We start from the raw sequence: 26,678 nt of genomic DNA, 5'->3' as shown, positions 1-26,678 counted from the left end.
CAGGTACCCTAGAACTTAAAGTATATAAAAAAAAAAATACCCTCATAGGAATGCCCAGAATAATGTCTGACCAAATATCTGGGCACCCTGTGGCCCAATCAGGTTGACACATATAATTAATCCTTATAGGTCCCTCTCCAAAAGGAGGCTGGCCTCAGGGTAAAACATTCTCTGATCTACTATCCAGGCACATCAGTTTCATTCCATCTCCCCATACCCCATTTCTTCTCGTCTTGTTTTCTTCTCTCTATGAAAGAAAAACCCTTTTTGCCTAACCCTTGAGACTCCTGCAGACCTTGTATTCTCCCTATTGTAATAATTCCCCTCCCTCCTTGTAATAATCCTTTGGAACCAAGTTTCTCCTCTCTAAGTCTTTGTTTTTAAATTAGAAACAAACTGTCCATTACTAAGAGATTGATTAAACAATGTGGCACATTAGAATTACAGAATATTATACATTTTGAAGAAGGATGTGTGTCCTCATTGATGAGGAAAAGTGTCTGAAATACCATTGAGTTAAGAAAGGAGACCACAAAATTGCATAATTATACAATCTCTTTTACATAAGATTAAATACGTGTGTATCTTAGTATTTTGAAAGTATATTCTCTAATATTTTCTAATATTAGTAGTTTTCTCTGGGAAGAGAAAAATTAAGGGGAATTTTTTTTCTGCTATCTGTATTGTTGCAATTGTCTATAATGAAGTTTTATTATCTTTGTCAATTGAAGAAAAACCACAGAGCATAAGAGCTTCATGATCTCTGTTTTTGCTCTAAAACAAAGTCGATCCTCACCATACAAACTAGGACCTAGTGGAATGGCCTCATGGATATCCACCATTGATCAGCTTCCAGGGGTGGTGCCATTCCCAAAGGCTGTCCATCGAAACAGCTCCAAAAGGTGGGGCCCTGCATAGTTCAACTGTTTCTCCACCCAGAGCAAGGCCCATAGCCTGTTTGAGACCACGACCAGCTCCATCTGCCATGAGTGCTTCCTCTGGGAACTCTTCTTGTGGCCACAGTAAGAGGACAGGAAGGCTGGCAACACTCTGGGCTTCAAGCCAGTCTTCCTTTTTTGTTGTGCCCAAGGCCTGATCATTCTCCCAGATCCTGTGTCCAAAGAATGAGACTTAAAAAAAAAAAGAGAAATTCGATTTTCTTTGATTTACAAAGCTTAAAGCTTCCATCCTAGCAGTTGAGCATTTTTCCCAATATGTGTATGAGCCCCCTCCCCCGCCAACTGGGTGACCTAGTCATTAAGTTATGGCATCATGTTTTGAATCTTTCTCTGCTCGATTTCCATGTCAACATGAGTGAGGGCTTCAGGGATTTTACTCCAGCATTTTGGTTAAATGCCAACTTGGCAAATTCCACTCCTCCCCCTGGGACTGCAAGTGCCAGTGTCCTCCTTCACTCAGGAGTGAGGTCACTGTCTGTGTGGTTAAAAGTGGACACTTTTCTGCTTCTTCTGCTTTTGTACTGTAGTAGAAGCCTCAAGGAGCTCTATTTTACAGTTCCAAATTACCATCCCTCCCCTCTTTCATGCTTCCGGGATGGATAGTCTCTCACTATAGGTTAACATTTAGATTTGGATCTCTATTTCTCAGCCCCCCTAAATCTGGATGTCCCTCAGGTGCCAGAGAACCTGATAATATAATTATTAGATATAATAAATAATATAATTATTCTTTCCTTGAACCAGAGAATAATTATATATAGTAGTCCGCCTTATTCATGGAAAATACCTTCCAAGACCCCCCGTGGATGCCTAACAACACAGGTAGTACTGAACCCTATGTATACTATGTTTTTTTTTGATCTGATAACTGAGAGGGTTCCTAAGTGGACAACAGGGAGGTAGTGCATACAGCATGGATTTGCTGGACAAAGGGATGATTCACATCCCAGGTGGGACCAAGCTGGACAACGTGAGAATTCATCACACTATTCAGAATGGTGTGCAATTTAAAACTCATGAGTTGTTTATTTCTGGAATTTTCCATTTAATATTTTTGTACTAGAGTTGACCATGGGAAATTGAAACCATGGAAAGCGAAACTGCAGATAAGGGGAGACTGCTGTACCAGAGTGCTATAAAAGATTTCATTTGGAAAAAAAAAGTTTTGGTTCTTGAAAAAAAAAGTTTAAGAAAATAGTCATATTCCATTTCTTCATATGTTTGAGATATTTCTGGCTTTGGTGAAACATAAGCTAGGAAAAGAACCTAACGTCTTATTAGGGTAACTGAACAACAGTAACAACAGACTTAGCCCTTCTTCCTTATGTACAACATTACCTGTGACATGGCTCTTGAAACATAGCTGCTATTAAAGTACAAATGAGTCTTGCATAGCAACTTCTCCTTGCCCAGTTAAATTCTCTGTAAAGTCTTTACTCTGTTTTATTCATGTATGTGTGTATGTGTGTGTGTGTGTGTATATATATATATGTTTATTTGTATTTCCCTTTAAGGATTTCAAACACAAAGACCCTAGTCATTTGATTTTCTCTGTACTGTTGAATTTTTGCCTACCCACCCTGACTGAAGAGACACATTGTTGTCTGTTTTCCATATTCTGTCTAGTAAATGCTTGGTTGTCAGGACAACGGCATAGAAGGTGGAAGGTCATTGATAACCACATGAATGCTTTAAACAAACATGATCAGAGCAAATTCCAGGGTATGCTTGAAAGTAGATTTAAGGAAGAGGAAAGGTTTCAGACACATCCTTCCTTTTACAAACTTGATATTCACCTTTAAGGATCAGCAACATTTGGAGTTGCTCATAATTTTATTTAAAATCCTGAGTAAAGATACCACCTTAGTTTTATGGTACATTTGTCATTCCAGTGTGAAGCATGAGGTTTTTTTGTTACTGACAGAACCCCTGGAGGACAGGCAGACGCTGTGGTTCTCCATGGTCTCTCAGTACCAGGCACAGAGCAAGCACCCAATACATACTATAGGAATAAACGATCTCAAATCTTCACAGTGCCTCTTATAGATGGTTTTCATGATTTGTATCTGCAAAGAAACTGAATTCAGGGATTTTAAGTGCCTTTTTTCCAAGGCCCTTAAAGTTTGGGGAAGTAGGTGCATGGAATTAGAACTCAGATTATCCTGACTTCTAAGATCACACTCTTTTCATTGTAGCACACTGCCTCTTTAACAACAACAACTACAACAACAACAAAAAAAAAAATGAAGAAGAAACCACATCATTTCTAAGATGAAATGTATGCTTTTCAAAACAATAGCAGAAAACTTTCTTCAAAGGTAAAATAGTTGGAAATAGAAGAAGAAATAATATGTAATTTAGCATTCATTGAGGATAAGCAATTAATCCTGCCCTCCAGGGGTGAATTTATGTCTAGCCTATTTGCACATGAAAGTACAAGTTGGGCTTCATTTTTATACGAGTAAGACATCTGGTTGGGAAGTGAAAAATTTTGTCAATTACCTGAATCATGTTTGGTCTACATGATAGGAAAGGCCCAGATGTCTTCAGATCACCAGATGTTTGGCACTGTATGGTTAACACCAGACCCACTGACTGAATGGTTCACCTGAGAGTTGCTGTTTGACATCCTGTAGATTCACCCATTGTTAGGAGGCTGTTATCATTTTGTAAGTCAGCAGTTTGCAAACAGTAGTCCAGACTAGAAACCAACACTGGCCCTTGACAAAGTGTTCACTGGTGTGTGATGCAGTAAATACATAAGGTCATAAAAGGAAGTGTATTTACCTTATAAACGAACATCATTTATTTTGAGATCCTCTCCTCCCTATGTTTTTAGTGATACAATTTTGTGTCAAATAAATCCTGATTGTAAGATTTGCTTTTAATGAGTAAATGAGACAGGGTAAAAAATTGAGAAACCTATATAAATCCCTAGTTTTCTTTATGTGATCTTTGTATTAGATTGTAAAAAAAAAAAAAAAAAACAAAGCAAAATTGTAGAAACCACTCTTTAAACCTTGTAATATTTTTAGCACAATGACAGCTAAAGTATTTTCATGTATTTCCCAAGTTTTCCTTTTCCTAGAAGTGGGGTAACTCTCCATGGTAGAACTGTTTGCATGGGTCTTAAAAGCGTTGGACATCTTAGCAGTCAAGTATTTTGCTGACAAAATAATAAATTTTCCTTTTGAAACAAGCATTTTGTTCTTAAAATAACTCCAAAGAGAACACCTTCTGCACTTTTAAAGCATTTCCCTCTGAAGGCATGCCATGGAGACATGATCATAGGGAGAAACTTTTTGTGCTAGAAAACTGAATTCCACCACTGTGAATATTTTAACAGCTTTCCCAGGTTCTACAGTTTGCTCTCCTGACCCCAAAAGCATATATCTCCACATGCTGTAACATCAAGGATCTCTCCTCAAGCTTTGGAAGCTCAGCCAGAATGAGCTGAGTACCCTCCATGTGTCAGGCGATGTCCAATACGCATTGCTGGGAATAGGGAGTCATAATAACAATAATTTTATCTGACTTTTGTCTATCATTTGTCATGTGGCAGACAACATGCTAAAATGCTTCTTTGCATTATCTTGCTTGATTCTCATAACCACTCTGGTAGAAAAATAACATTATTATAGCCTTTTTACAGGTGAGGAAACCGTTGCAAGGAAGTAAAAATCACTTGCCCAAGGTCACAAGCCCTGTGAATGATAAAGCCACCACTTCCATCCAAGTCGGTCCACCCCCTAACCTGAACTCCCAAGTGCTATGCTAAACCACCTGCCTCTTATGGATATATTATCTACAAAAAGAGCTCTGCCCTCAAGGCGATTATAATCTAAATTAGAAGAGGGAAGCACAAGGGGAAAAGCCATTATGTAGAATAGAGTGATGTAATTCCAAAAAACATGCTGTGGGATTGTAGAGGGAAGAGTGATTAATTACGATCTACCCAGGGAAGGCTTTTTGCTTGTGGCCTTAGGCTGGGTGAGAACAAAATAGGGCACCGGCAATTATCTAGAGAATTGGGTCACTGTGGGTGCCAAAGTGGATGATGATTTCAAGCTAAAAAGACTATGCTTTATGCTCTGAATAGTTCAGAATTGGCCACCCACACCCCTGGAATCTGTTGAATTTTTGCCAACTCCCTTGTTCTCTTTGTAACTTATTGCCCTGGCTTAGATGAGCTTCCTACTCCAGGTGAGGGAAGATGCAGGATGGTGCTGCTATAGCAGGGAGTGCTGGCAACCTGGAAGAAAGCTTCCTTGAGTCAGGAGCTCTGGATTTAATCTAGACTCTGCTCCCACAACTGGTTGACTCCAGGGAAGCCACCTCCTTCTCTGGGTTCAGTTTTCTCTACTGTAAAGTGTATACACTGAAGTTGATGGTCTGTATGGGCCATTTGAAATCCTGTGTCTCTGTTTTTGGAACAGAGAAAGAATGAGAGGTGAGGAGGGGGAGAAGCTAAAAGATTCAGCATGTTCAGATTTCATGATTCTTGTGGTTTTGTTCCTAGACGGACCTACCAGGGGTGCCTCCTGCAAATGAGGTGGTCTTCCTTTTTTACCCACCACATTCTATGCCTGCACTCTCTAACCTACATGGTATAGTAGGAAGGTGCCATACCATGGAGTCAGAGATTCTTGGGTTGAAATCCTGACCATGTCCCATTACATAGTGACTTTAAACAAATTATGTAATCTTTCTGTGCTTGTTTCTACAACTGTAAAATAATAGTTTGCAAAACCATAGACTCTTCATGTAGATAATCTAATTCTATTACTATAAAATCTAATTCTAATACTATTGGTTTGGTGTTAGCAATGAAGGTGATAGCAACTGAAAAGTAAGAAGAGCAGTGACTGAAAGTTCACAGGTTTTGATAAATGAGCACTATTACTATTATAATATTTATTGTGTTAAAATACAAATTGTATACAGCACTCCTCTGAACACAGACCTACAATAGTTACCCATTGCTTGTTGGACTTCTTGAACTGGACTTGACCAGGCAAAGAGAATTTGAGAACCTCTGTTTCACTAGAAAGGTGGTATCTACAATATTTTGCCACTGTAGCATCTGCTATGTGTAATAAGATGCTTGGGCCTGCTGGTGATCACCTGTTTTCTAGGTATATGCATTGGCTTTTGTGGTTTTTTTTTTTTAATATATATATACACACACACATTACATAGATATAATTAAATATATGTTATATTTAATTAAATATAATTTTTAATTAAATATATAATAAGGACTATGAGAGTTAGCCATGAATCATGGGTGAAAATATATATATATATATAAAATAATACCACAAATGCATATATATATGTTATACATATATATAAAATATATAGAGAGATAGGTTTTTGCCCATGATTCCTTGTTAACTCCCATAGTCCTTATTATAACATTGGGGCACTTGAGGCCTCAGGTAAGTCTCTCTCAGTGACCCCTCTGGTCCTTCTTCACCTGCCCAAGGTAGGATGCTAATTTGATTATGGATCAGAAGACCCTCATTCCAGGGAGGGTCCTGCCCCATACCCTAGTGGAAAGAATGCTACACAGAGAGGCCAAGAAAAGTCTGAACAGATAGTCCTTGCTGGGTTTAGATCATGTGCTTTTTGTCCAATCATATTTTTACATGATTGTCAATCATGCCTATGTAAAAAAGCCTCCATAAAAACCCAAGGTACAGGGTTTGGAAAGCTTTTTGATTGCTGAACACATGGATGTTCCTGGAGGGTGGAGTGCCCAGGGAAGGCATGGAAGCTGTGTGCCCCTTCCCCCTTACCTTGCCATACGCATCTGTTCATCTGTATCCTTTGTAGTAGTATTTATAATAAACCAATACACATGTTTCCCTGAGTCATGTGAGCTGCTCTAGCAAATTAATCAAACCCGAAGATGGGGTTGTGAGAACCCCAACTTGAAGTCAGTAGTTCAGAAGTTGTGGAAGGTTGAACTTGCCACTGGTGTCTGGGGTGTGGAGTTGGGGGCATTCTTGGGGACTGAGCCTTCAATCTGTGATATCTGATGCAATCTCCAAGTAGACAGTGTCAGAATTGAACTAGAGGACATCCAGCTGGTGTCTGCTACAGAATTAAGTGCTTGCTTAGTGGTCGGGAGAAACTCCTACACATTTCGTCACAGAAGTCACCTTCTATGTGGGTGATTGCTGTGGTGTAAGACCAGAGGAAAAACATGGTTTCAGAGTTTTTCCCTAAACAGCCTTGACATACTCTATTGTAATAAGATAGAGAGATGAAAGTGTTTATTACTGGTGGGATTATGTTAAAAAACACATTTCTTGTCCCAGTAGCATTCAAGATCAAGAGTTAAAACAGTCTCTTCTCTTTACTCTCCCAACCGATACTCAGCTTCCTGTGTGAGTGTGTGTTTAATGTTTTTGTCTAAATTGATTGATCTTTGTCTCATGATCTCTTTTCTTAAAAAAACTAAGTTCAGCTAAATGAACATTGCTGAGAACTTATGTTCTAGACACTGCTGGACGTTGTGCTGAGGGGAAATGAATACAGAGATAAATAATTTGAACTATTCTCTGTCTAGTGGGAAAGAGAGATCGAGATATAAATAGGGGAACAAAATAAAACATAACATAAGGGTCATAATTTTTAAGGTGGATTAAAAATATGTGTGTGTTTCTTTATTAAACACCTTTTATAGGCCAGACTATAGGGCCAGAGATGTAACATTATGTAAAACTCAGTCCAAATCGCATAGGTGCTTACAAGATGTAATGACTACAAGATGGAATAAGAAGAGGTATTGGATGGGAATAGTGTCTACTAGAAAGTAAGCAACTTGAGTATAGGGGCCTTATCTATCTTGTTCCTTAATGCATTTTTAGCATTAGAACACTGCTTGACATGTACCAGTACTCATTAAACATTTCTGTAGTGAGTGATGAGGCTATCATAAAGTTTTGTTCCCCCACCCCTAAACAAGATTGTAGGTTCAGTCTGAAAGGACTCCAGGACCCTCTCTGCTGGTAAGGTATGGTGCCACTTTGTACTCTCCCAGTCAATCTGATTGGCCTCTTGACTTTGGCAAAACTGAGCTGGGGGCTGGTCCCCCAGTGCCAAGCACAGAGGAAGCAGGGTCACATGCCACCCATGCCCAAAGCACTTCCTGACATTTCCATGGGTCTGGAACCAACTCTCCTCCTGGGTTTCATCTCAATATATGTAGGAAGACAAAAGAACACTGAACCTTCCAGTTAATTCAACACCCCACCCCCACTTACCCCTTCCTGGAGAGGATAACAGTTCTGTTGACCATTATAACGCATTTTCTGTCTCCCAGCAGTCCACATAGTCATTAATTTCTGCTGCTGACATCAGGAAAGAGGATTATGTGTGTGTCTGAAACTGTTCCCAAAGTGCTCATTAGTCATAGATAATTGAAAAACTGGTAGGGGAAGATTTGGTGTAATAGGAGCCCCTGCCTGTGAAGAGGGACTGCAACCGCCAGATAATTGTAGATTCCAGCTTTTGACCACTCAGACTGAATCTGCCCATCCTAATGGGAATTCAGCAGACTTGAGCCTAGGAGCTCTCAGAGTGATAGTGTTTTTACATCCCCAGGTGAGGGCCTGTACACTGAGACAGAGACGGCCAAATCAAGAGAATAGGTGAGCTGCCCTTGGGTCTCTTTCCTGCCTTCAGACTGTGGAGCAGCGTTTGGAAAAAGTGCCCAGTATTCTCCTTTATTTTGTTTTTATTTCAACGTAAGCTAGTTTGTTTTGATCACAAAAGACATACAAGGTCTTGGGATACAAGAAACACAAACATTAGAAAAGAGTACCCCATGCTGGATCCCAACCCCTGCTGTGACAAAATTCTAGGATTTTCCTGGAAGTTTATGTGCTTACATTTTTGTATCCTTTTCTTTAAAAAAAAAAAAAAAAAAAAGATCACATGATCATACTCAGAATACTATTCTGCATCTTGCCATTTTCTCTGAATTTATCTTGGAGTTCCAAATCTATACCTTAATTCAAGTTCATTCGTTTTAATGGCAAGGTGGGATTCTGATCAGATTTAAGGGGGAAAAGCATCTTTTAAAATATTATACAAGAGGCTGGGCATGGTGGCTTATGCCTGTAATCCCAGCATTTTGGGAGGCCAAGATGAGTGGATCACTTGAGGTCAAGAGTTCAAGACCAGCCTGGCCAACATGACAAAACCCTGTCTCTCCTAAAAATACAAAAATTAGCCAGGCGTGCTGGTGTGTGCCCATAGTCCCAGCTACTTGGGAAGCTGAGGCATGAGAATTGCTTGAACCCAGGAGGCAGAGGTTGTAGTGACCTGAGATTGTGCCACTGTACTCCAGCCTGGGCAATAGAGTGAGACTCTGTCTCAAAAAAAAAAAATTACACAAGAAATATAGACCAATTAGAAATTATAGGAAAAAAATTAAAGGAAAGAAAAAAGAAAATCACTCATAATTCCTCCACCCAGAGAAAACCTATTTTCTGTATTTTTTTTTTCCCCTGGGAATGTATTTTTACAAATAGTTCATCTACTTTCATTGTTGTTGTTCTTAAAACTGTTAAGAGAAAACCTTTAGGCAAATTAAATTTAACAGTTTAACTGTGCAAAGAGTGGTTCATGAATTGGGCAGGTCCCCAACCAGAATAGGTTCAGAGAGACTTTTGCTCTGCCACATGATTGAAGAGATATTATGGACAGAAAAGGGGAAGTGAGGTACGGAAAATGGAAGTGAAGTACAGAAACAGCTGGATAGGGTACAGCTCTGCGTTGGCCTTATTTGAACAGAGTTTGAACAGTTGGCCGCCTGTGGGTGGTTGAAGTATGTCTTCTGTGATTGGCTGAGACTCGGCTTCTAGTTACAAGAGTAGGCTACAGTGTGTTTACAAATCCAGTTAGGTTACAGTCACTATGTATGAAGAAACCTTTAGGTTGAAATTACAGAGAGACACGTTTAAGTTAATTTAACAAAAGGAAGTCATATACTACATAATGTTTTGCAGCCTGCATTTTTCACTTGGTTTGACTGTTTTAAAGATAAAAATTATTCCCCAAGCTTTACTTTACACTGAGTGTTTATCTAGTTCTTTCTTTCTTTCTTTTTTTGAAATGGAGTCTTGCTCTTGTTGCCCAGGCTGGAGTTCAGTGGCGCAATCTCAGCTTATTGCACTCCGCCTTCCTGGGTTCAGGCGATTCTCCTGCCTCAGCCTCCTGAGTAGCTGGAATTATAGGCAACTGCCACCATACTCAGCTATTTTTAGTAGAGACGGGGTTTCACCATGTTGGCCAGGTTGGTCTCAAACTCCTGACCTCGTGATCCGCCCACTTCAGCCTCTGAAAGTGCTGGGGATTACAGGCATGAGCCACCATGTCTGGCCACATTTATCTTCTTAAAAACCCAATCTGAGCACTCACAGTCATGCCCCTCTGGGCAATTCCTTATTGCCTGGCCACGCCTGAAGCCCTCCGCTGCCTTTCGTCCAGTCTGTTCCAGTTCTCTATTCCTCCCTGGACCCCTTTTTGCTACATACTCAATGCCTCAAACACACCATGCCCCTCAGGGCTCCCTATAGTAAACTCACTTTTTGCTCTGCTGTCATCCCTTTCCCCAGAGCATGCCAGCACTGAAACCACCAATCTCCAACTTCCCTTTCCACACAGGCTTCAAAGTCATCTTCACCTTGAAGACTGTATTCACTCTACTAGCCACCCTAACTGGACCCTCCGCAGTTCTCTGGGAACACCATGTACACATTTCACCTTTCTAGCATTTTCTACATGGTCTTAAGAGTCTTAGTTTTTCATCGTCTTTGTCCCAAACCACAATATGAGACCTCAGCACCTAGATCTTAGCACATGGTAGATGGAAATCTATGCAGGCCATCATTAGTTCTATTGTTACTGAAATGTTTGTTAAAATGCATGAATGAATGGTTGAGTGAAGCCTAGAAAGAACTGCAAATGCTCAGGCAGTGAAGTCTTGATTTCTGGGAAAAGCAGTGCTGTGAATAATTTAATTTTATGGTGAAAGAAAAGCCAAACAAGGATTAGATTGGGAAAAGTTGTCAGGAGGCACTAATGTTTGCTTCTGACAGCTCTAGTGTCCTCAGTGTACCTCTGGCTGATACACTTAGAGTGTGATTTTGAAGCAGTGATTTCTCAGGGATTCTCACCTATGTCTACCATCTTCTCTCGTGCGAAGCTGTTTCATTTTGGTCTGTAAATAAACAAAGCTCCTTCCTGCTTGGAGTCCAGGTAGCCTATTCCTGAAGGCTGTGGTTCCAAATGAAAGAAGGGATGTTTGTCCTTGTATATATTTATTTTCATCCCTAACCACTGGATTGAGGAGAAGGCTGGTTCACTGCTGTAGGTTGGGTTTTCCAGAAGCAAAGGCTGAGACAGATTTGGGGGGCATTAAGGATGGTCAACTGTGAAAGAAGGAAGAGAGAGAAGGACTGGGTAGAGGAAAAAGAGCTGAACCAAGGTGCATTCTTGCAGCACCTTGGTGAACCCAGCGGAGTCTCTGGAGTGAGTGGTATCCATCAGAGCCCTTCTGCCTCTGCTTTGCCAAGTCACCAGGTGCTGGCCGTCCTGGGAGGTGCAGCACCTCGGGAAGGCAGCTCTCTGCAACTGAGGCAGGCCCTGGAACATCTGGCAGCTGTCTGCCGACTTTACTCCATCCTTACAGGGGAGTTTGGGCCATGGCATCTCAGTCTCTACCGTGCTTCCTATATCCACGCAACCACCGTGACCTGTTATTTCTTGTTCCATGGAATCTATTCTGTCTGCCTCTGTTTCTACAGCTCAATTCAATACCTCAGTGAAGATCCTTATATTTTCTCTCTCTCTTTGATTACTGAAATAGCTTCACACTGTTTTCCCTAACCCCAGTCTATCCTCTGCTATAATACTGCCACAGAGTGCTTTAAAAAAACACAAGTTTAATTGCTTTCCTCCTGGCTTAATGCTCCTTTAGTGGTTTACAGTGGGCTTCACGATTAAGTTCAAACACTTAAGTATGGATTACAGGGCGCTGCATCCTTTGCCCCTATCTGCCTCCCAAGCCTGCTCTGTCCTTCAACACCCACCCCCTACCAGTCCACACCCCAGCTTCTGTTCCAATTTACCTAGCCCTTTTGATAGTTCCCTTAGGGGGCCCTTCTCCCTTTTTTCCTGTCCTTGCTCGAAGACGCGTCCTCTGCTGATGAAGATCCCTGTGGTCCAACAGCCTATGATTAGACCCGGATCTCCTGCCTGCATGCTCAGGACACTTTCTGCCTCGCAGCGGTCTGCAGCCTCAGGTTCTGAGCCTAGAGGACATAGAATCAAATTAAGCTCCTTTACCAGCTAAGGTTTCTTCCTAAATTACTATAGAGAAAACTTGGAAGAGTGCCCCACCCTGCTAATCCAGTCTGGAACCTTTTTTATAAAAATTACACCTTTTATGTTTGTGGAGATTGGGGATGAAGGTGGAACAGAATTTCCATTTTGACCTTCCTATGAAAACCGTTTTTTAAAAATGCCAATTTAGTAGGCAAGATTTCTAAATGGTGCTCTTTTTTTTTAATTATTTATTTATTTATTTTTAACATACATAATGCTTGTTCTAAAAATGCTTCTCTTGATCCCTTCATCCATTCAGAACGCACTTTTAAACAACATTTACTCCAAAACGTAATGTAATGAATAAGAGCAGAGGTTTGGGTATCAGTCAGAGTAGAACCCATGGCCTGTCTTCAGCTCTTAGGCTGTCACTAGGGAGTTTACTTTTCTTCTATAAACCACAATTTTCCCATCTGTCTGTGAAATGGGGGTAGTATGGGTACTATGTTATCCTTCACAGAGGGGTGATACGAAAATGAAATGAGAAAATGCATGCTGTGTCCTTAGTGCAGACCCCAGCATGAAAGTTCTCAGCAAACCAGACTGCAGTCTCTCCTGTGTTAGATACTAGACATAGTGACATAATTTAGATATTGTCCAGAACGGTATTGTACAAAGCCAAGGGCACTGCTCTTTTCCAGGTTTCTGCCACTTTGACATTCAAAACAGACTAAGATTTTCCTCTTCTCTGCCCCATCCTCTGAGCATCTTAACCTTATCCTCCAGACCATCAGTGTCCAATAGAAATGTAATATGAGCCACATATGTAATTTTAAATTTTTCAGTAGCCATGCTAAAGAAAGTGACACTAATTTTTAATCTCTCTTATTTAACTTAATATATTCAAATTATTATTTTAACATAGAATTGATATAAAAATTATTGAGATATTTTACATTCATTTTTCCAGATGAAATCTTTGACATCTGGTGTGTATTTTCCGCTTAACACCTCTCAATTCGGATGCTGTATTTTTGTTGGAAATACTTGATTTTTATTTCTTAAATTAATATAGAAAAAGTAGATTTGCATGCCCAAGTTGTTCCAAACATAATTAAAAGTTTTTCAGTAACTGAATTGAATAAGTTGAAGTTAAAACTAAATAAAATGAAGAATTTAGTCCCTGAGTTATTCTAGACATACTTCAAGTGCTCAGTCCACATGTGACTAGTGGCTGCCATAGTGAACAGCAAAGTTCTCCTAGAAGTCACTGCAGAGGTTTCAGTCTTCCTTTTCTTATCTAAACTTGTTTTCATATTTAATTACAGATAGAAGCTCTTTACTTAAAATGGATAAAAATGGTGTCGTGGAGGTGCTTTGGTTCCATTTAGAGGAGGGTGGTTAAGCTGTTCGCTCTCTGACCCCTCTCCCAACCTCCACCCTCACCTCTATCCCCAGAGGTCCTGGAGCACCTCTGCCCAGCCCTTGAGCTCCATGGAACAATTAACAAGTGGCATCTTAGCACTCAAAAATTGCTGATCATGCACCCAGATTCTATCTTGGAGCTCAAAGGGATCTTAGTATATCTATGAGTCAACTCCTAGCCCCTCCCTGCAGTGCAGAAATACTATAGAATTCCTTGGGGGATGAAAGAGGGCTCAGACTCTGTTTAACACCTAGGAGCAGATGGATCATTTCATTCTATTCTGTCTTACGTGGTTCTCTGTGTCCTTATCTTGTCTTCCTAACTAGGTTGGGGGCAAGGACTGCTTTTTACAGCCCCACAGCACCCACACAAAGCAAGACAATCAATAAATTCTTAACTGAAGGCCTGACTGATTGCAAGAATTCAAGGTCACTTGAAAAATCAGGGTCACTGCATTGCACAACTCCAAAGAACATCATTCAAATTGTATTATATGGTTGTGCAAGTGGCAGCCTTGTAAAATTTGCAAAGGTTTAGACTGGAGTGTCCTTTCCAGCTGAGAAAAAATTTTTAACAAATTATTTGTTGCTGCAAAGTACATCTCTTTCCCCTTATCCTCTGCCAGGGAAGCTACTCAAGAGTAAGTTTTCTTGACTTAGGAATATATGTTCATTAGAGAGGGTGTATGCATGTATGAACACATGGGTTCATGTGCATTTAAGTAGGTTTGTAGATCTACCGTGTTAGGAAGCCCATTTGGAATGGTTTGAGCATTTGAACCTTGTATTTAAGAGGCTACTGTGTTTATATTCCTTTTGAAATTTTCCATTTTCAGAATCTTTGGTTTGAATGATGCTTTAGAGCTCCTGGTTTGTAAAGCTCCCCAGAGCATGACCCATAGGTACCAAGCATGTACACCAAAGTCACTGGATGAGCAAAGGCCTCTTGATGACTGCATGGTTTTTATCTTTGCAAATGCAGAGGAGGGAGGAGGGAGCGAAGAGTTTCTCTTAAATAAAACCCTCTGTTTACTTTTGTGTTTTTCAAACTGATGTGTTTGTTTTTTCTCATGTCTACCCAGGAAACCAAGTGCTACCTCCTGGAGCTTCTCTTGGAAATGGGCTCACACCAGAGGCAGCAAGAGACCTTGGCCTTCTCCCTGGGATTGCGGTTGCAGCTTCACTCATTGATGCCCATGCAGGAGGACTAGGTAATCTCTTTATTTGTTGCCTACAGCCAAAACTGTATTCAAATGGAATATTCCCTAGAACCGATGACACTCCTTTTCTGTTTTTAAAGCAAAGGTCAAGGACTTTGGTGTTCAAGATTAGGCATTTGGATAGAATTATAGAACTTTTCATTAATGATAAAATTTATTTATAATTGTATTAATTTCTTTATACATGGCAATAGAAAAAAATTTATTTGAATAACTTTCTGCATAGTTCTTTTGTTTACTGAAAATTCGGAAAAGATATGTTAATTTCTTACCACACTTAGCTCTACTGTTTTTTTGTAATGGTACTCCAAAACCCATATAAGTCTCATAGATTTATTTTAATAATATATTTGGCTTATGTCCTATATCCAGTTCCTTGCTTGTAGTCTTGATTTTATCTTCTACATAACTCTCAAGCCTTTCATTCATGTATTCATTTGTTCATTCCCAAAACACCCGTTGAACACTTACCATGTCCAGGCATGGTGCTAGGAGACAGTGAACTTAAAACAAAACCAAATAAAACTAAGGTCTCTTCCCCAGATTTTAATAGGAAAACACACAGGGAAACAAAGAATTACAGTGAAGAATGATGACTATCGTCTTCCTCATCCTTATTGCAGGTGGTGTGTTTTTTGCAGGGGAGGTTGTTCTGGTTCTCAGCATCTCTCGTCTCAACTATAGCCATATATTTTTTCCCTAGCCTTTCATTCTAACAGTGTTTTGTTTTAAACTATGATTTATAATTCATGAGATCAATTTAGCGGGACATGACCACTGAATTTGCACAACAGAATGGAACAGAATTGAATAGAACAAAGTAGAAAACATCAGAGTACATTTCACAAAGTAAGGGAAGGCACTGCTTTGTTGAGCTGTGTTTCCATTTTATGTGTGTATACTTTCAGACACTTCCATCAACCTGCCCTTACTGTGCCCATGCATTTACACCTCTGTGACTTGGCACACATGTTCTCTGCCCAGAATGATTGGTCCTCCACTACTCCAGCTGGCTAACTCTTCCTCTAACTGCAAGACCCATATCAGATGCTTTCTGCTCTGCATAGCCTTCCATGAAACACTCAGGTGTATTTAGAAATTCTCGAAATTATTCTTTTTTCAGCAAACTGTTTGAAGAAATGATCATATTGCATTGTAATTTCTAATATATCTGCTTGTCATTTCCATTAGACTGTGAACTCCTTGAGAGCAGGAATATTAGGTTATTTGTCCTGTATCCTTCATGCCAAGCCCTATATCTGGCTCCTATAGCTGCTTATAAGTTTATTAAATGAATAGTCACATTAAGGCAAGAATAAAGTGAGATGGCTTTAAATAGTAAAGATTAATCTGCCTTCTTATGCAACAGATTATTAAATGGTGCCTTGTTCTACATACTACATGGACTTCCAGAGTAATAGCGTTCTCATCAGTCTATGAACATGTCTGTCCTGTTCATCTCTCTGTCCTCAGGATCTAAAACAGTGCCTAAGAATTAGTAAACAACTCGTAATATATGTAGGTTGATTGAATGCTATGTGATGTAGTTCCGATTACAGGCAAGGTTGTTTCTTTCCAAATACTTTTCATTGTGAGCAATGTGTGCTTTTGATTGGAATGCTAAGATTTTGGTTTTTATGTACAAGCACAGAGAGAACTTAAGGTCTAGAAAGACATGGAGTGTTTCTGTGCCCTAGCAATCCTGACATTCCAGATCATGCGTGAGGCCACAAAAGCTTTCCCTATCATGCTTTAAAAATTATCCCTGGGGTGACAGTGTCAATCATCCACCCCTACCTGGGTGACAGGCACTTGGCTGGGACCAGCATATGCTGAAAGAAAGAGAACTGCTGCTTGAAGAGCTGCAGACACAACAGTTTCCTTGTCAGTTTCCCAGACTTCCCTCAGGGACATGCCAAAACCCACCTTCTCACTCCTGCCCAGGACTCACTATGTCCTCCAGGAGGGAAGACTGCCAATGACCCTCATCTTTTTCCTAAACAGAGATATTCAGTGGCAGAAGTTTTACCCTTAGAAGCTTTGGCTTAAGCCTTTTGTTCCCTGTAAAATGTAAATGCTTTTAAGTGATATGGTTTGGCTGTGTCCCCATTCAAATCTCCACCGAGTTGTATCTCCCAGAATTCCCACATGTTGTGGGAGGGACCCAGAGGGAGGTAATTGAATCATGGAGGCTGGTCTTTCCCATACTATTCTCATGACAGTGAATAAGTCTCACAAGACCTGATGGGTTTTTCAGGGGTTTCCGCTTCTGCTTCTTCCTCATTCTCTCTTGCTGCAACCATGTAAGAGGTGCTTTTTGCCCTCCACCATGATTATGAGACCTCCCCAGCCATGTGGAACTGTAAGTCAAACTAAACCTCCTTTTCTTCCCCGTCTCAGGTATGTCTTTATCAGCAGCATAAAAACAGACTAATACAGTAAATTGGTACCAGTAGAGTGGGGCGTTGCTGAAAAGATATTTGAAAATGTGGATGCAACTTTGGTACTGGGTAACAGGCTCATAGGTGGAAGAGACTTGCCTTGTCTCAGATGAGACTTTGGACTGTGGACTTTTGGGTTAATTCTGAAATGAGTTAAGACTTTGGAGGACTGTTGGGAAGGCAGCTGGGAGGGAAGCTGTACCCTGCAAAACCACAGGGGCAGTGCTGCCCAAGACCATAGGAACCTACCTTTTGCATCAGTGTGACCTGGATATGAGACCTGGAGTCAAAGGAGATCATTTTGGAGCTTTAAAAATTTGACTGCCTTGCTGGATTTTGGACTTGCCTGGGCCCTGCAACCCCTTTGTTTTGTCCAATTTCTCCCCTTTGGAATGGCTGTATTTGCCTAATACCTGTACCCCCATTGTATCTAGGAAGTAACTGGCTTGTTTTTTATTTTACAGACTCATAGGTGGAAGGGACTTGCCTTGTCTCAGATGAGACTGGACTGTGGACTTTTGGGTTAATTCTGAAATGAGTTAAGACTTTGGGGGATCGTTGGGAGGGCATGATTGGTTTTGAAATCATGTGAGGACCTGAGATTTGGAAGGGCCAGGGGCGGAATGATAATGATTTGGCTGTGTCCCTATTCAAATCTCAACTGAATTATATCTCCCAGAATCCCCACGTGTTGTGGGAGGGACTTAGGGGGAGGTAATTGAATCATAAGGGCCGGTCTTTCCCATGCTATTCTTGTGATAGTAAGTCTCACAAGATCTGATGGGTTTATTATGGGTTTCTGCCTTTGCTTCTTCCTCATTCTTTCTTGCTGCCACCATGTAAGACATGCCTTTTGTCCTCTGCCATGATTGTGAGACCTCCCGGCCATTGTGGAACTGTAAATCAAATTAAACATCCTCTTCTTCCCAGTCTCAGGTTTGTCTTTATCAGCAGCATAAAAACGGACTAATGTAGTAAGTTAGTAACTTTCCCCCATATTTTTGTTAGTGGAAAGATAGAATAGTTTTTTTTTTTTTTTAAATGGAAAGATAGAATAAGAACCTTGGATTCTTTAAGGCCTGAACTTAGATGCCAGCAGTGGCTGGGAAGGGCACAGGAAGGTGCTAGTCCATGACGATGGGATAGTACAGACTTACTTAATGTATGTTGATTATGTTTTATCCTTATTATGCCTTCTTACGCCTCTTCCTTTACCCTTCACCTTACAGCCAATCCAAGATTAGGATATATCAAAAAAGATAGGAGGCCTGGGAGCAAATGTTTCCTCTCATTTCTGCCCTTCCTATACCCCTATTAGGATGTAGAGGTGAACAGAGGCCTGAAAGTCTTGAAAAGGTTGTCCATGGGTCCAACTCTATATTAACTAAATATAATTGAGTGAATGCAACCTGTCAGTGATTGGTCTAGGCACTGGAGATTATCAGCAGTGAACAAATCAGGCAAAGTCCATTCGTTTTGGAAAGAAAATTCTCATTGTTCTCTCCTGCCTGCATATTTGTAGCTTAATAATATAGGTTTGGGACAGCTAATCCCTGAGACATATTGTGATGCTATGATAAGGGCACTCAACATGGAATTTTAAGTTCTGGATTTAGATTTTGTCTCTGCCTACAAATATGGTGCTTCTCAGAACGTTTGTTTCCTTTTATGCAGTGAGAGAGTGAGAGACAGCAGAATGCAGGATTCACTAGTTTGTGATTCTGTATAGGTTGAGGTCAGAAATACCCTCAAGAACTGGCTAAATGAACTCTATGTTAAGAGATTTCTGAATGTCAAGTACAGACCAGCTTTGGATTCGGAATTGCCATCCAGGGAGAGGCCATCCAGGCCTCTCACCAACAAACCCTGACAACTGTAGTCACTTCAAATGCTGACCTGGCATGGCCTGCTTTAGACCCCACATTCTGACTAGTATGAGGGGTCAGCATTCTGCTTTGGAGAAATACCCCTGAACTTTCATTCCCAAGGGAGGCCTGGGATGGGAGGATAAAGATCAAAGAAGCAAGCAAAACTCAACCCATGCTTTTCCCAGTTCTGGAAAAAGAGGAGGAAGGACTTTGTGGGAATAAAAATCATGATGAAAGAACATTTTGTTTTTAAGGTGCTGGTTAGTAAGTTCCCCAGCAGACAGTCAGAAGATAGGAGTAGCTTTGTTTGTACTTTGTGGGGGTAGTTCTGGCCAGGGCTCCTGCTGCTGATATTTTTCTAGCTTATAAAAATAACATTAACTTTGTTCCAGCTCTGTTCTTGGCTCCAGCATCCCAACTGTCCTGAAAGGCAATAACAACCTGATTTCTGTCTCAGGCCCTTCTTCTCTCAGTTGCTTTTATCTGTCAGACAAACTCCTGATTATCCATCAAATCTTGAATCCTGTTCTCCTCTGGGAAGCCCTCCCTAACTTCCCAAGTTGACTTAAGCACTCCCTTTTTTCCCCCACTGTGTCTTACGCTTACAATCTGGCACACACAGGTTTCTGTGTGCCAGATTGCCTCACCTACTAATCTGCCTCTTCTACTGCTCATCTACTAATCTGTAAACTCTTTGGGCACCCTGTTGTTTCATACTCCTGCAGCAGCCTACAGAGTGCTTTGCATATGGAGGACCCTTAACACATGCATATTTAGTGAATGAGTGAATGAGTGAATGGCATTCCCTCCCTGAGGAATAAATATTACACCTGAGAGAGAGTAATTTCTCATTCAAAGGCAATTGTCCCTATACAATAGTTATACTTGGCTCATTTCTGCAGGAGCAAAAGCTTGGGTTCTTCTAGATGTCTGGAAATCTGCCTCCTTTTTACCCTCATCACATTACCAAGTTTTGGCCAAGAGCAAGCTTTGTTCCTTGGTTTAGCACAACTCTTTGATTACCAGTATTGGATTCTTGGTCAGATGTTGAATTGGCTTAAATTGCTCATCTAGGCCAGATATTGAAGTGGTTTAAAGTGCTCATTTCAGTTGCAGAGCCAGGCCAAAATGAGGATTTTGAATTTCTTTTCTTTTTTAATGGAAGAATTTATTGAGCCAGTCTTGCAAAAAGGGCCTTTGGTTCGTTCCCTAGAACAACACATAGTTTGTTCCAGTTAACAATAAAACATGCCAATTACATGTCTCACCATTATCAGTGTTCTAGAAGACAGAGTAGACAGGCTGTGACTTTAGCTAACGTGATTTGGGAGGAGCATTTATTTATAAGTAGTATATATACTAAATGTAGCATGATGGACAAAGAAATATACTTCTTGGCAGTGATTCATTGCATTTGTAAACTTTTGATGCATGAAGCATGATATGGTTTGGATCCTCACCCAAATGTCATGCAAATTGTAATCCCCAGTGTGGGAGGGCACCCTGGTGGGAGGGGATTGTATCATGGTGGTGGATTTCTCATGAATGGTTTAGCATCATCCCCTTGGTGCTGTTCTCATGATAGTGCATGAGTTCCCTTCAGATCTGGTTGTTTAACAGTATGTTGCACTGCCCCACTCTCTCTTTTGCTCCTGCTCCGGCTGTGTGAAGTGCCTGCTTCCCCATCACCTTCTGCCGTGATTGTAAGTTTCCTGAGGCCTCCCCAGAAGCCGAGCAGACACCATCATGCTTCCTATACAGTGTGTAGAACCTTGAGCCAGTGAAAACGCTGTCTTTTATAAATTGCTCAGTTTCAGGTATTTCTTTATAGCAATGCAAGAATGGACTAATACAAAACACAGCTATGTTCATTATAGAATTTGCTCCTCATTGCAGCTTTGTAGTGAAGTTAGGACAGGTATGTGTACCCTCATTTTGCACAGCAAACAGCTGAGACCAGTGTATTCTAAATTCAAGAATAGATATTTATTATCTTACACTCAGTTCTTAAAGCAACTTTACACATATTATCATTTTGTTCCATTTGTCAGGTGAGACAATTGAGGCTTACAAGACTACCTAACATTCTGAAAGCTACACAGTTAAATGAGAGATGCGTGACTTCAGCCCATGCTTTGTGCACACTTATCACTGTGTTATAAAGGATGGCCTATCTATTTAAACGTGATCCACTCTGCTCTTTAATTTGACCCTTAAAATGTGGGCAAGTAACAAATTTTGAAAAAGGAAAGTCTTTAATAATATTTATCAACAACCTACTTTACTAGTTCATGGGTTTAGACAGTGACTATGAGAGAGAAGTGGACTTCTGGGAATTTGCATTCTAGTAAAGAAAACAGACAAGTAAATAAACAGTTACAATTACTTGTGCCATGTATAGAAGGCTTTGGAAAAACGTAAAATGGGCCTAAAATTGAAACTTAAAAAGGATTCCTAGAGGGAGTGATGTCCAGTAATCTAATTACACGTTTCTTTCCCTGTTATTACTTCCTGGTAAAGTGGAATTTGTTTCTTTTTTGTGACTTTTAAACTTCAACTAGGCTTCATTTCTAATAATAAAATAATAATAACTGTTAATTAGAACAAGTAGAACCACCACTCTGACTGGTACTACTGTGATGACCATTTCTTATGTGCGTCCCTATGTGCCAAGTACTCTAGCGGATACTGCTCAGACTTATCTCTTGCTCCTCACAATAAGCCTACAAGGTAGAGATTGTTTCCCCATTCTGCACATGAGGGAATTGAAGGCAGAAAGAATAACATTTCCACAATCACATAACTAATCTCATAGCAAGATCTGAAACTGAGTCTGCTTCCAATATTCATATACCTTTTCTATAGGCCAGTGGTTCTCAACCAGGGGTGATTTTATCCCTTAGGGGACATTTGGCAATGTCTGGGGACAGTTTTGTGTATTGCATCTGGGGAAGGGGAAATGGCATTGGCATGTGGTGGGTAGAAGCCAGGGATGCTGCTAAACACCTTACAATGCCCAGGCCAACCCCCTGCAACAAAGAATTGTCCAGCTTCAAATGTCAAATATCAGTAGCACTGGACGTGAGAAACCCTATTCTCTCCTGGAACACCTCTAATGATATTATTTCCCTTCATCAATTCAGCTTATTTCTGTGGAAGCCAAAAAGCAGCCCACAATAAGGGTTTTGCTGATACATTAGTACTTGGTTGAAATATATGTTGTCAAATTGACTCTTCAGTAAAAGTAGTTGTGAGATTAAGAAAATAATAGAAGTGAAGCCTGAGGAGTAGGAAGGACAGAATGGTTTCTACCCCATCTATTTCAGAGTCAAGCACACGAGACCGCTTGGCCGTCTTTCAGCACATCATGCACATTCCACCTCCTTTCCTTTGCTACTCATCCATCAGCACTCAGTCTAAATGTTACTTTGTGGAAACGTCTCCAAATTTAATCCACTCTTAGAAAAACACCAGTCGCTGTCTATGCTGTATCTGTGAAATACTTTGCAACTATTTCAGTTTTTTCACCAAATCATGTTCATCTTTGTATGCCCATCATCCAGCATGGAACCCCCATAGCCGGTCTTCACTAAATCAATGTAATTATTTAATTACTATTATTAGTAATTAAGATAATAAATATGAGAGGGTTTTGAAAAATCAGAAATAAGAGTTGGTAAATATAGGTGAGGGAGACTTTAAGAAAATATAGATTCTTATGCCCTACCCTGCTGAGGATGCCTGGAATCTTGTTCTAAGTGTGGAAAATGTCACCTGGTACCCAGAGGAGACAGCCTGGGGGGATGACGATGAGTTGACACTGAGGACACTGGGGTCAGAAGCAGTAGTGATGTGTTTCTGCCAAGTAGGCAGATCAGACCAGAGCAGAACCGTGCTGCGCAGGAGCCAGGCCAGGCGCTGGCCAAAAGCTGGGGGCAGGAGGGAGCTTATCCAAAAAGAGAGAGAATATGCATCCAAAGAGGCAGACGGTCTGCAAGAAATTGGGGGTGGGGGGATTAGAAATGCAGATAAAGTCATGCCGTGGAATCTGGAAGGAGAAACCAGTGCCAGACCCTGAGCAGATAGAGCAAGGACAACTCTGAGAGTTCCTGGATGTGAATCACAGAGGGCAGAGGAAGAACGTATTAATGGGATTGCAAGTTTATTGTTTTAAGTTGAGGCTTGGTTTAATATGAACCACCATTGCCTGAGACCTCGGCAGTTCCATGAGCCGTGGCAGCAGCTCATGTGGTGGAGGGAGGGGCAGAGATCTCACGTGGGGGAAGGATAACTTTGAGTTTCCTGTTCCCAAGCTCCAAGGCTTTCTTGGAGTGCTGTGATTCTCTGGACTGCAGAAGGCTGGCCTTAGCTGAGAGACCAGACTTTGACTCTGTGGAAGAAAACTGAGAGGAATCCAGGGCCTGGGGCTGTTGCCAGCTCCCCATGTGTCCCCAATTTTTAAATATTGTGCCACACGTCAGTATATATGGCTGTGAACCTGCCATGAAACCATAACATTTTGAGTTTAATACATACCCTCCTGTTTGGATAATGAGTAATCATAGACTTTAGAACTAAAAGGCTGCTCAAAGGTTTTCTATACCAAATTCTTCAATTTGCAGATAAGAAAACTGAAGCCCAGACAATGATGAATCATCCAAAGTTACCCCAGCATATTACTGTCAGAGTCAAATTTAGAATCTGAGTGACCTAGTTCATCAGCCAGGGTCCCCGCCCCATTGTGCTCCACTGTCTCCAGGTTAGGAAAAGGGAATGACTCCTGATTTGTTATTCCATTTTATGTCTTATATCCCATTTAATGGCTATAGCCAGCTTCACTGGTGCTCATTAAATAGGTAAATTAGTTTTCCTGAGCCACACTTGAGTAAATCTCTTTGTTGTGTTGTCACAATCTACAATAAGCTCCAAAGAATCTCCTCTAGAGCTGGAAATAATAAAAACACCTGCTATTTGAGTTGCTTCCAAAGAGCTCAAAGCCGTTATTTTTATTTCACCTACCATTCGTTGAATACTTATGCTGTGCCAAGTGTTTTGCTAGGTACTTGACTATTCACTATTGTCAGCTCACAACCACACTGTAAGCTGCAATTATTTTTGGCCTTTAGCATACAAGGAAATCAAGGTTGAAGATCTTGCCAAAGGTTAACATTTTAATAAATTACAAAGTTGGGTTCCCAGACCCATTGACTGTGAAGCTTATGAGCTCTCCCCTATTTACCCTGGCTAGTGAGTCTGTGTGTGTCTAGGTATGTTTGTGCCTTTACTTACGTTAGCCCATACTTACACCAATGCATATTTATATCTATAGTAGAAGATAGAGCTTCTACTTAATAACCTTCTGGATGTTTGTAGATCTATTTTATGGATGAGAAAGTTGAGACCCGGGGTGGAGAAGTGACTCTAATAAAGTGTATTTAAAGCATCACAGGAGTCTGGGTTCCATCAATCATGGGGAATAAGGCCAGGCTTATTAGATCAGGGTAGGAATGGGATGCATAGCTCTTGGGGTTGTGTGGTGGAGAGATCAACAATATTAATGTTGATGTTAATTTTGTTTACTAAATTTGTTAATGCTGACAATCTCAATCTCAAAGATTAATCTTAATCTTTTTGTGGTGACTTGCCATTTTTGACCTACCCTTGGAATAGGGAAGGTATTTTTACCTCCCACGAATGGTTGAGAAAACTGACCCTCGAGGAGATGAAGGGATTTTCCTAAGGCTACAGGACCAGGAAAGACTGGATCCAAGACTCAAACCCTTATTTGTGTGCCTCTGTCTTCACGTCAGCTTTGGTGCAACCCTTGCGTCAAACAATGGAAAAGTACTACCTAGTAAATGGAGCAAGGTGTCTTATTGTGTGCCCAGAGCCTCTCATTTTAAACATGACTGGAATCAGACTGCCTGGGTTCAAACCCCTGTTTTGCCACTTATTAGTAAAGAGCTTACCTGCTCTGTGCCTCAGATTTCCCTTCTGCAGATGGGGATGGGAATAGTGCCTCGCAGAGTTATTTTAGAAATGCCTTCTCCTGACACGTTGTAAGCACTCAACAAGTATTAGCTACTCCCGGTTGAAAGCTTGAATGTAAAAAGCCTTAAATTCCCAGCCAAAGAGATTGAATGCTAAAATTAATTTCAAGCAAACCTACCTATTCAAATAGCTTTCTCAGCACTGATTTTGATGTGAAAAATATCTGGAATATTCTTCGTTATCAAGCATGTGCCTTGGCAGTGTAGTTACAATTTTTAATACTAATGGATGATCATCCATTAAAGTAGTAAAAAAGATACCATCTCATTTTAAGCTTAGAGCAAAAGCTTACTTAAGTGAAATTAAGCAGATATTTATTTCGTCAGGCTCTGGGGAGGATTCCGAAATTATTTGCTCCCTACTAGTGCCTAGCACTTTATCTTTGCAACCGCACTTACCCTGAAGAGTCATGGTTGGACAGAAAACTGTGTATTCCTGCATCTCTACCTTAAGTATTTCATAATCACTGTTTCTCATCCGCCAGGCCTGAGGGTGGGCAGTGCTGATTTCACTGTCTCATACCCACTCCCCTTTCTGCCAGTGTCTTTTGTGAGGAATTTTATCTCTGCCCCTTTCTCTTCACCCCATTATCTCTTCTCCAGTCTTCAAATCCAAACAAAAAAACGTTAAAAGTTTGCTCATATTCCCTGCAGTCTGAGCTGGTGAATGAATGTTCTCCCAGAGCCCCTTAGGATTTCTGCGCCCATACTTGTAAGTGTTCCCATCTTCATTTTGTTGGTGGTGATGACAAATTACCCCACATGACCTCCCTCTGTTCCCATTTTAGTTAAAAATTACTGTTTACTAGAGATGGAGAATGGAAAATATATGAAGGGGCAACATGAGAAAATAGGTTATTTTGATTACTTCCAATCATCCATCGTAAATCAAATTCATAATATAGATAAACAAATAAAAAGTATTTCAATTTAAACTTAGAATGACTTATAGGGTTTTTTTAAATAATCTGATTTCCATTCTTGTAGCAGTTTTCAAACTTGAGTGTGCATAGGCACTCATGGAGCTAGTTAAAATGCAGATGACTGGGTCCCCACCACCACCACAACTCGTTGTCATCAGTGGCTTTAACTGGGGCCTAAATATCTGCGCTATATCCAGCCCACTCATGAGCCTGATGAACTGCACCAATGGTCCCTTAAAAGATAGCAAGAGGGGCAGACTAAACTCACGTTGGTTACCATCAAAAATTGTCTGTACGTAATCCAGAAAGAGCAAAGTTGAATCCAGGCTAATTGAAAGACTGCATTTTAAATGTTTTGTTTCAAAAGCAGAACAATAAAGAGTTTTTCCAATGTGTTACACTTCCCATGAGCTGGATGCTGCCTGTTTACCTAGACGCCACTTAATGTG

The 26,678-nt window shown here is 40.6% G+C and overlaps 1 protein-coding gene across 18 annotated transcripts in view; it reads left to right on the top strand.

The window, feature by feature from the left end:
* LOC105495149 (FGGY carbohydrate kinase domain containing) overlaps window positions 1–26,678 on the top strand; it is a 440,526-nt gene that overhangs the window by 193,569 nt on the left and 220,279 nt on the right. For all 18 annotated transcript variants that reach the window (XM_071092359.1, XM_011764399.2, XM_071092363.1 and 15 more), the window contains one exon: window positions 14,810–14,938. In XM_071092359.1, the coding sequence (XP_070948460.1) occupies window positions 14,810–14,938 (129 nt within the window). The remainder of the gene's footprint in view (window positions 1–14,809; window positions 14,939–26,678) is intronic.

This window comes from Macaca nemestrina, chromosome 1 (assembly GCF_043159975.1).
Source record: "Macaca nemestrina isolate mMacNem1 chromosome 1, mMacNem.hap1, whole genome shotgun sequence".
NCBI lineage: Eukaryota > Metazoa > Chordata > Mammalia > Primates > Cercopithecidae > Macaca > Macaca nemestrina.
The sequence above is the reverse complement of the archived record's forward strand: the minus strand, read 5'-3'. Positions and strand labels throughout refer to the sequence as shown.